The following is a 10625-nucleotide window of genomic DNA, read 5'->3' on the forward strand; positions in this document are numbered from 1 at the left end:
TCAATTTGTAAAACATGAGTTTACCCTTGCTAGTCCTCTCGATCCCATTTCTATGGAGACCCGAGTTCCCCCTGCCTCAAATCTCAGCAATCTGGAAAAGGTATAAAGACCTGTGGGCTGTTTCTGCACTGTTACTGCAAAGTTAGGTAGTGGGGACAGTCCCATGACCCTAGAGAGGGTAAGCCCACAGGCTCCTGGATAGCTGAAAGTCAGTCCATCAAAGGTGTGATATGAGTCTGGTCCTTCAACCCAACAGGTGGAATAACTTATTGCCCTGCAGCCCCTCACTCCGTTATGGATTGTACATGTTTCCTGTGAACCACACTGGTGATTTTCACAGGTCATTACCATGTTGTTACAGGTACACAGTCGCTGACAGTTCTCATCCAATACCACTGATTCACCGTTGGCATAGTAGAATCCTTCAAATGTGCAGCCACAGCTAGCTAGAGAAACACATGCTCCAGCACTTAGGACATATCCAGTATCACAGACACAGCTCTCTTTATTTGGCATGGGGCAGTTTACAGGAGCAGAAGGGTTACTGCATGTTGCAGGGCAGCCTGTTCCCTGGGAATCAAAGTGACTGTGCTCAGGGCACGGGATTTCTGAAAGTAAATGGGAGGAAAAAGAATATTTTTTGTTGTGCGAAAATCTAAGTGTGAAGTAAAACTTCAACAGTCTTTACACTTCATACAGTAAAAAAGAAACACTTATGAGACCTACCACAGAAGCCTTGTCTTCTCCACTGGTACAGTTGAATGCCCTGCTGCTGGCACTGAGCGACATACACACCAAGTGCCTGGCACAAGATTGGCTGATAACCTCCTCCCACACAGAGATCATAGAGACAGTTCTCTACAAAGGTCTGGGGAGACAGGCTTGAGTGGCAAGAGGCAAAAGGGCCAGTAAAATTTCCTAGGATTCCACAATAGTTTGGGCTACTGTAGAGAAGTATCTGATCAGTGGTGCAGGCATCACTCATCAGAAATGAGCGCTGGGTATTTTGACAACCAGGGTCTGTGTCCCCCTGTGCCTTCCAAGAGTTTGCAAAGTCAAAATCTGAGGTCAAGATCTGTCCTGAAGGTGTACGATAGTCATCTTCTGGGCGGTAGTTGAAATTGCCACACAGGCCACATGTACAATTCTGATAGTCATAAGGCACATTGATGGTCACATAGGAATATGCATCATATGTAACAACTAAGCCAAAATCTGTACTGACGGCCAAGGAGAAACCTGACTGATAGACTTGAATGGAGCCATTGCGGAGGCTGAACGGTGTTGTTGTGAAGGTCCCATTAACCTGGAGAGGCAAAGGGAAAAAATGTCAATGAAAAGCATAAAAGTCCTTTCACTGAAGTGATGAAATGATGTCAAGATGCAGACCTTGGCCTGATATCGATAGTCTTTCACCAATTCCAATACTTGATTATAGACAAATATCCTGACCGTGCGTGTCCATGCCACACGTGTGCTACCTTGTTGTTCATTCTTTCCTTCAATACGATAGTAAGGCAACCTGTTGTCACAGGCCTGCACAGAAATAAAATATCTTAGTTTCAAATGTAGACATCACAGTCATTAAACCCACAAAATAAAGAAGACTGTTTAAAACTGAACCTCAGACAAGATGTAGGTGCACGTCCCTTGAAAGTGAAAGAGCTTGTTATCAAATGTGTAGTAGTGGGGGTCACCAGAAATGGTGCAGGTTCGGCGTTGAATATTTTGGCAGCTATACTGGACAGCAGCAGGACGGCATGCTTGAGAGAAGGTGCAGGGCTGTGGGCTGCACTGGATACCCAATTGGGTGCAGGTGCACCTTTGCTGGCAGGTGGCATCTGTCCAGAATGTGGAGCCTCGTGATATGAGGATATCTGCCAGAAAAAAAGAATTCACTCAGGTTCCACGTGCTAGCTGATGCATGAATTTCCTCCTGATTTTCAAACGTTTATCATCATTTTTTTTTATCTTTTTTTTGGTGGGGGGGGCTTTTGAAAAGAATGGAATGGAAGAAAATACCAAAATAGTTTCAATGCTTGTATACTTTTATGTTCTTATACACACATAAATACCTATTTAAATTATTTAATCTTTAAGTGACATTACTGTTAAATTGACATCCTCGTATGCCGTGATCGACACGGAAGGCCCATCTGCCTGTGACATTGACGTTGGAGCTGTATGTAAAGACACTGTAGTTGTTCTGAAAGGACCCAGGAATTGAGAAGTAGTTGCTGGAGTCATCTGTGTCATAACCAGCCTATTAATTTAAAAAGAGAACAGTTTTTTACCACACAGGACCGAAGATTATACTAAAATATTGGGCTATTGTTACCAAATTATGTTCACCTGTACATCACTGATTATAGGAAAAATTTGGCCATAGTTCATCAGTATGAATGAGAGTTGTCCATCTGAAATCAAAACTGCTTGGAAAGTATTTTCCTGAAAAATATAAGTTTTCGAAAGCATGTGACACAGCACTAAAAATAATCTTAGTTTGTCATGAAAAAAATATTTCAACATGTAGTTTATAGTACAATAGCTGTCATAATCACTTTTGGTCAATTGTTAGGAAATCAGCCTACAATATTAATTTCATGAGTTATAATTTTGAGAACAGTCTCTTACCATGCGTGGGGCGCCATAGTAAGGTACTCTATCCCAAGTTGCAACAAGCACTGAAGTTGCAGTGAATTGCAGCTGAGGGAAATACTGGTTAATGTTCTGGGTAGCCTGTGTGAGAACACTGCCAGAAGAGTATTGCTTATAAGAGATTACACCACTAATACGATTATCAAGGTCTGTCCAGAATGGAGCAATGAGGTCTCGTCCACGATGAGCAGGAAACCGGTAGGGGGAGTTACTGGACCATGGCTGATCAAAAGTTAAGTGTCCATTATTGTTGACCTTCAGGAGAAACAGATTTTAAGAATCACTCATTTGTGAAGTAATACAATTCAAATCCTTTTTCTGATATCATAATAAAAGTGGGGTATATCAGTACAAGAGTGGTTACAAATGAAAAATAACAATTATAGAAAAAAAAATTTTTTTGCTCTCAGAAAGCATCTTAAATATTAACCCCCTCCCCCACCCCCATCTTCTACTGTAACTGGGTCTATATGAATATAGTACATATGAATGTTAGATAACACACAAGATTAATTAAACAATATTGCCTAAAATTAAAACACAGTCTCAGACCAGTGTCTGCAAGATAGATATAATATATAATATAGCCTGATTATTGAGTAAAAATGATCTAAGAATATATTTAACTTCTCACCATGCATTAAAAACTAGGAGAAACTAAGTCTCTAGCAAGTTTAGCATAAACCTTTTTTAAACCTCAAAAACAGAAGGATATAAAGTTGGTTTGAATACCAAATGATTACCTTGCATATGTTATAATATATATATATATATATATATATATATATATATATGGTGAAAAGTGTCTACTGTCTACGAGACCCTACTACTAGTGAAATGTGTTTTTTCTTATGTCCAAGTAAAAGTCAGCTACCATAATGAAGAGCCTCTCAGCCAACACACCAAAAACAACACAAAACAATAAAAATGTAAAGCAGTAATAATTGTATTGTGATTGATGAACAGATGCACACTATCACTATCATGAGATTACTATCTCCTAGCCAGCTGCTCTAGATACAAAGAGAGATTTTTGACTTACATATGTTGTGTTATAGAACTTTCCAAAGAATACAAACGGGCGCAGAAGAGAGATGGCAGATGAGCCGTCATCATCTGACTGTGCGTTCACTGTGTCTCCAGGTCCAACTCCATATGGGTAGAAATGATCTGACACATACATTTAATGTAAGTAGAATTAATTAGCATGCCAGAATAAACCTATTAATGTCTTTATATTTAAATGACTTTTATACTACTTCATTCAAACTTTTTTCTTTCAAATATGAGTGAACTATTAATAACTGAACTAAATGTTTTTTAATATAATCAAACTGGTGGACTTTAATTTTATTTACCTTATTTTAAAGGGTAACTTTTTTATATAGTTACTGTGGAATGTTTGTGTTGTAACATGGTAATCTGAAAGATTCACAAGAATTAAAGAAATCTGTAATTGCACAAAATAAATATAATTCTTTTAAAAGATAAATGGACATTTAATGCTAAGTAAACACCTTCACATTTTTTAATGTAACGCCAGATCTTTGGTTACCATGTTCCAGCACAAGCATACTACTAATTTTGTACATGACTGTGACATCCTGCTTTGCCCTACCTTTGTCTTTCTTTGGTTCTGTCAGCATCTGCCTGTGTTTATCTTCCCTTGTGTGCTTTACCATGTACTTTTGTTTTTTTGTTTTGATCTTTGTCCCTGCCCGTTCCTGCATCCTTGATATCTGTCTCACCTGTGTGCAGTTTGTAGCCCTGCTCTCTCATTAGCTCCAGATTTTTCTTGTTGGTTCCTAGTGAATTTATACCCCTGTGTTTGCACAGTCCCTTTGTCATTGTTTATGTGACCCCTTTTGTTGCTGCTGCTATTCTATTCATCAGCTAATAAGCATTTTGCACTTCAATCCAGCCTCATTGCTTTCATCATTACAACAACTGTGGAAAATCAATTGTATGCACTATTTCTAGCTGTAGCCATATGTCCAATCTTGGTTTGTTAGATACAAATTCAACACAGTTCACCTGGCAGTACAAATGCATCTAAATTGTGTGTGTGTGTACATATAAAAGATTTAAATATATTTTTACTTAAAAAAACTAAAGATGTATATATTGTGACACACAGTTATGATCAAAACACAAACATAGAGTTACAGTAGTGCAAAAGAGTTGGTTTAGTAGATCATGTTGGTTGCCCCACTAAATGATATCTTGGTTCTGGGCCTCTTTGACTTATATCAAATGTCTGTGTTTGAATACAGCTGGACTAAGTATTATTTAAACCCAGTGTAGTAAGTTAACCTACACCACCATTGACTTGGCACTACTATAACACATGAAATTCACATGAAAACACTAAAGGAATTTAGCATTATTGTTGCAAGGGTGAGGAGCCCATGCCCAGCTGCCTTTTCAATCCATCATTTTTATACTGACAGAAAGTGGACTTGGTGTAATAATTGGTGATATTTTTGGTGGAGTAATTGAACAACTTGTATTTGACTTCCTACACATACAGAAGGCCCTGCTGTAAACCTTGAAACTTTTCCTGATCCTTAAACTCTGGGCCTAGTTTCCCCAAACCATCTTAGTGCTAAGGACATCTTAATTGGTAGAGACAGTGTTTAATGTGAAGCTCACTGTACAATCATACTTGTTTAGCTGAGATGCCTTCAGGAAACCCAGGTCTGATCTGTTATGTCTTTTAGCAGATTTAACTCTTAGCTGCTGTGCTGAGAATCAACTTTAACTAGTATGAATCACATACTGTTCTCATAAAGTTACTCACTGTGGAAGACTGCATTCATTTTCAGTGAAATTGGCACTGATAACTCTTTTTTGATTTGAAAGAAACATTACTGATATTGTAAGGTTAACTGTAAGATAACTCAAAATATTGATAATAAGTTTTGATAAATGCCAGTCTGATCATGTTTCTTCATCACTTGTTTGTAAGATTCCTTGTTTTATTCTACTTGAAAGTCATTTGTTATATCTAAAGAATTTGATAGGTTTACTGTAAGCACCTCCTCAGAACAAATGGCTTCAGGAAAAATACTGCCATATGTCACACATCCCTCCGGCTCTGAGACACTCACAAACTCCATCTCCCAGAACCTCCTGGGGGATCACAAGGCCGATGACTGTTCTCAGCACTCCAATCATGTATCTTAGTCTCCTGAATACTAATCTTGTACACCTATTCTTTCCAGTCATGTGTCTAGTTAGATGTAGTATAAAGCCTGGACTTTTAGACTAGTTACTTTGTGAGGTATTGCTTCTTTGAGTGAGAGCTACTGAGTGTGTTTTCTGATTTCCTTCTTGTTATTGTTTTGTCTGCCTGGAGTTTTTTGACTTTGTCTGCTAGTCTCTGCCCCTTTGGATTTGGTTGCCTGTCATGATTTTTCTTTTCTGTCTTTGGATTTTTTTTTTATTTGACCTCTGCATGTTTCACAGCCATGAGTTTCACCCAAGCCCTTGACAATAAAGCCTCTCTTTTTGATTTGTACTGCAAGCGTCAAATTCATCTGATTACATCACACCATGTTTGATCTCTCCTACAATTGGGATCACTGGGTATATATATATATATATATATATATATATATATATATATATATATATTGTGCAAAAATAACCCAGTGAAATGCAAGACTTTGTTTAGTTTGGACTCATCTACTTAAAAAGGAAATATCTAATTACTACTCTTCAGGACTGAGTGGTCACTGAATACATGTAATGGCATTATGTAATCAGGATGTTGGAAAAAATGGAACTGTATTCCAGTACAGTTGCAATAAAAAAATAGTAACCAGATTACATGTATATTATACAAAAAGGGTGTTTTCCAGCCAGGTTACATTCAAACCACATACACACAACTTATCATCTTGCGTCAAAGTTGGCCTTTTCAATTATGTTTATTTGTCTTTCATTTTGGAATAAAGGGAGGAGGGTCTTGATGCGAGAAGAAAATACTAGTTTGGTGTGAAGTTAATGCCTTTTAAACTTGTTGTATGTCAATTTGTGTAACTTGCTAAAACCGTCCAGAAATGACAAGCAGCAACTTCAGTCCAAACATAATGCACCACTATAAAGCACGATCCAGTACAGGCCTTTTCACAGGTATAGACAGACAGAGTTTTAAGACTGGCCTCTATTTAGTATGTATTGATGATAAAAGGTCTCAAATAAACTTTTCTATCAGATTCATCTATTAGTGTGATTACAGATTTTTAACAAAGAAGGCAAAATCCCAGGAGAGCAGTATAGTTTTTAACTACATTGCATTTGCATAGTTTTTAAACTCAGCTGTTTATAGTATACAGCTTTAGTCTATAGTCTATTGTATCTTTTCATTGTAGTCCTAAATTCATTTGCTGTATTGATTCCTGAGCTTGTCAACAAGTTCACTGCTCACAAGTATATTTGTCTAAAATTAAACAAATTACACTGTCAGCTGCTTATGTCTGCTGTCTCTGTAGTTGAACATCATACTTATTTGAATACCTGACTTGCTAAGGGACACCCAGCACGCATAAAGTGCAGACAATTACATCATGATCTCTCATTTAGTGGCATAAAACAGCAATTTTCCTGTTCACTTTGTGTTACATCATTGTTGAAACAGACATGTCTTTATTTAGTTGTATGTCTTGATAATTAAGGATAAATAATCTAAAAGTAATAAAAAAAATGTAATCAGACATAGTTTTTTTTAGATTACTAATCCTCCGGCTGAGATTACAGTTACATTTTTTACAGATAATGAGCAATTTGTAGCTAAATGCATTTTTAAAGAAAACCTCCTGATCTGCTAGTGATTCAATCTTAGGATTCATTCCATAAATGCCAGGGATTTTATTTATCAACACAATCAAAGGAAGAGTCAGGTTTAGCCTTAAGCTTGAAGCGGCCCAGAAACAATTTGAAGCATATCTGGAACTTTTCCAAAAATGTAAGCAGTGTAATTTAATGATTAACCTGAACTAGAAGGCATGACTGGATACCAGTCTTTTTTTACCAATTGTAAATACTAACATTTTATCATTCAGTATAAGATATATTATACACACTTAAAAATGATGGTTCTTCAAGGGTTCTTTAGTAAAGAAAATGGTTGTATTTGGAACCATGAGCATTCAAAGAAACTTTTTAAAGCCTTCTTTGAATTAAGAAAATTTTCTTCAGGTTAGATGTGGAGAATGTGCTGTAGAAGGCTATATATAACCTTTTGCCATGAACATATAATAAATAATATATCAAAAACAGAAAAAAGCTAAATGAGTTGCACAGAAGTGCTTAGAGTCAGCAGTGTTTAAGCATCTGTTCACATCTCTAGAATACCACATGAGCTCTGGAATTCCTCAAATCTTACTGCACCAAAAATATCCAAAAAAGGCGGCAGAAAAGGAGAAGAAAAACTAATTTCAGAGAAAAAATTGTCCACTTTAACCAAGCACAATTATATGCCAATTTATTTAATTAAAATTCTAGTATGAATCTAAATATGACATGTTGGCTAAATGTAATCTCTACTTAAATGGTATATCTTCACTACAATAATGACAGAACTGTTTGAACCAGAGTGATATTTTAGGTCTGTTTTAAGAATTTAATTTTCAACTAGTCACAATACATGGAGACAAAAAAAATTATGTCTTGGCATTCAAACATAATGAGAATCACTATAAATCAGTAAAATGTAAATGTGTTCAGAGAAAGAACAGAGTTGATTTAAACTGCCAATAAATCTACAATGATTAGTGGTTTCCTCAACATGGACTAAGCTTATTCCTAAAGTAAATATAGTGTATATGGAGAATTACCTTTGGAGAGTCTAGATTTAGCAAATAGTGTTAAGAAAAAAAAAACAAATAATTTACAAACAGGTCAGTCTATTGAAGCTACAGTTACCTGTTGTTTGTCCATTGATTAGTCCACCTGTGAGAGAAATAATATTTCAGTTGATTTAAAAAAAATAGACCAAATGGTTACCTTCACTTTAAGTGAATCATAATTATTTAAAAATCAGTTAGAAGTCCTTCGGAAAATTCAAAAGGAATAATTACTATAAGTATTGTAAGTATAAGTATTGTAGTTACACTACATAATTCCTGTTTTGCAAGAACTTACCATTCATCAGCAGCAGTAGAGACACACAAAGTGGAGTTAGAAACCCCATTGTGATTAACTGCTCCTAATCTGCCTGAAAGATTAAAAACCAAACTTATTTGAGAACTTTTAAAATGTTTAACTCTTTAAGTCTTTTATTTATTACACAGTAACAAACGTACACACTTTTACTTTTTGCAATTCTGCTTTTCGGTACATCTTGTCTAGTAGTGTGCATTTTTAAAAAAATGTTATTTAGTATTGGCTTTTTGGCCATTTCTTGCCATAAGCAGCATAGTAGCAAAATCATCACAATGAGTAAGAGTAAATGGTTTTACTTCTTACCTGAGAGGCCACTGCAGAGCAAACTCAGGATCTCTCTCTCTCTCTGTATCTCTTTTGGAATCTGTGATTAGGGATAATTCACCTACTGGACCTGCATCTGCTGGATTATTTTTCCTCTGCATCATATTTATACCTTTAGTAAGGAATGTGGGTGGATGATGTCTGAATGTAAGAAATCCTGAAACATTACCAAAACCAGTTCTGTAGAGAACATCTCAAACACACCTATCACGTTTCCTTGTACTGTTGACAGAGTTGCTTTTTCTGTGTTAGTCACTTGAATTTGTTTTCAAGTTTTTTGTGAATATGTAGTTTCTATATGCTTTTTTAAACATTGTGAAGCACAATAAACCCCCAAAAGTTTGGCTCTCTCATTGAAGGCCATTTTTTGCCTTATCCATCCACACAACATTATTTTAGCCTTCTGGCCCTTCTAAGTGGTTTTTAGGATACTTCAAACAGGTAGAAATGTTCTTTCTGAAGAGTAGGTGCTTTAGCCATGCTGTCATTCCACACATACTATTCTTGTTCAGTGTTTATCTGATGGTTTAGTTGGTCCTGATGTTTTAGTTAGTCCTGATGGTTGACTCATAAGCACTGACATTAGCCAGTTTAAGGACTGTAGATAATTAATTTTTACCTTGGGGTTCTTCTGAATCTTATTTTGGTGGATGACTATTACAGAGAATAATAATAATTATCCTTATTATTATTATTAACAATAGTGTTGAATACCCTGTATTGACACACTCCTTGACTAATAGTGGATCAGTAAAGTCTCAAAGCCAGAAGTTGTGGCAGTGCTTTCCTTTGACTGATACATGACTTGACTTTGATGGTGAAAACCTAGATTCATATTTTTCGGTTCACAAACAGCCAAGCAGCACTGAATGCATTTATTATTGTATTGTATATTAAACACACAGTCAGTTTAAAATACTGAGATTAATTTTCAATCATAATCAGGATTGTTTAAGAAGTATTTATACTTTCAGTGTTCAGGCTTTTAAACTATCTGTAGTTCCTACACTTCTAAGTGGATTGAATAGAAACAAATAAATGCTAAATCTAATAAATTTCATCATTTAATTATTTTTAATAATCATGGGTTTTAATAATTACTAAGAAAGCAAGTCTTGTTTAGTTTCTTGCTGGTGAATCAGGTAAAAAATGTGGTGGACTGTAGTGAAGACTTGTCCTGTCAGTCAGGAATGTCAGGCTGAGCACTGATATGAAACACACTGAAAGATCTTTAGATTCAAATAGATTCTCTCTTCATTTTTTGATTTTCTGCCATGTATTTTTCCTGTTACAGAGACTGTCTTCCATCACATTTTCTTCTAGAAACAACCATGTTGTCAGTTCAAGAAAAAAATATCTTGATATAGGTTTTAAAACCTTTCTTTCTGTCTTTCAGCCTCACATTGTTGAAAGCTCATTTGCAGAAGATGTGCAATCAGAAGTAATTTTGCAGCAAAGAAGGTCCATTAATTACA

At 35.9% G+C, this 10625-nt stretch overlaps 1 protein-coding gene across 1 annotated transcript in view; it reads right to left on the reverse strand.

The window, feature by feature from the left end:
- The window catches only part of LOC108411312 (alpha-tectorin-like), a 22007-nt gene extending 12786 nt beyond the window's left edge, over positions 1 to 9221 (reverse strand). Inside the window, exons 1-11 of the mRNA XM_017682807.2 lie at positions 9130 to 9221; positions 8806 to 8878; positions 8587 to 8613; positions 3701 to 3828; positions 2635 to 2913; positions 2353 to 2448; positions 2110 to 2263; positions 1624 to 1877; positions 1390 to 1536; positions 727 to 1306; positions 25 to 608 (exon numbers count right to left, since the gene is read on the reverse strand). Of these exons, the coding sequence (XP_017538296.1) occupies positions 25 to 608; positions 727 to 1306; positions 1390 to 1536; positions 1624 to 1877; positions 2110 to 2263; positions 2353 to 2448; positions 2635 to 2913; positions 3701 to 3828; positions 8587 to 8613; positions 8806 to 8854 (2298 nt within the window). The 5' untranslated portion in view covers positions 8855 to 8878; positions 9130 to 9221. The remainder of the gene's footprint in view (positions 1 to 24; positions 609 to 726; positions 1307 to 1389; positions 1537 to 1623; positions 1878 to 2109; positions 2264 to 2352; positions 2449 to 2634; positions 2914 to 3700; positions 3829 to 8586; positions 8614 to 8805; positions 8879 to 9129) is intronic.
- Positions 9222 to 10625: the final 1404 nt, after the last annotated feature.

Source organism: Pygocentrus nattereri, chromosome 1, assembly GCF_015220715.1.
Source record: "Pygocentrus nattereri isolate fPygNat1 chromosome 1, fPygNat1.pri, whole genome shotgun sequence".
Taxonomy (NCBI): Eukaryota; Metazoa; Chordata; class Actinopteri; order Characiformes; family Serrasalmidae; genus Pygocentrus; species Pygocentrus nattereri.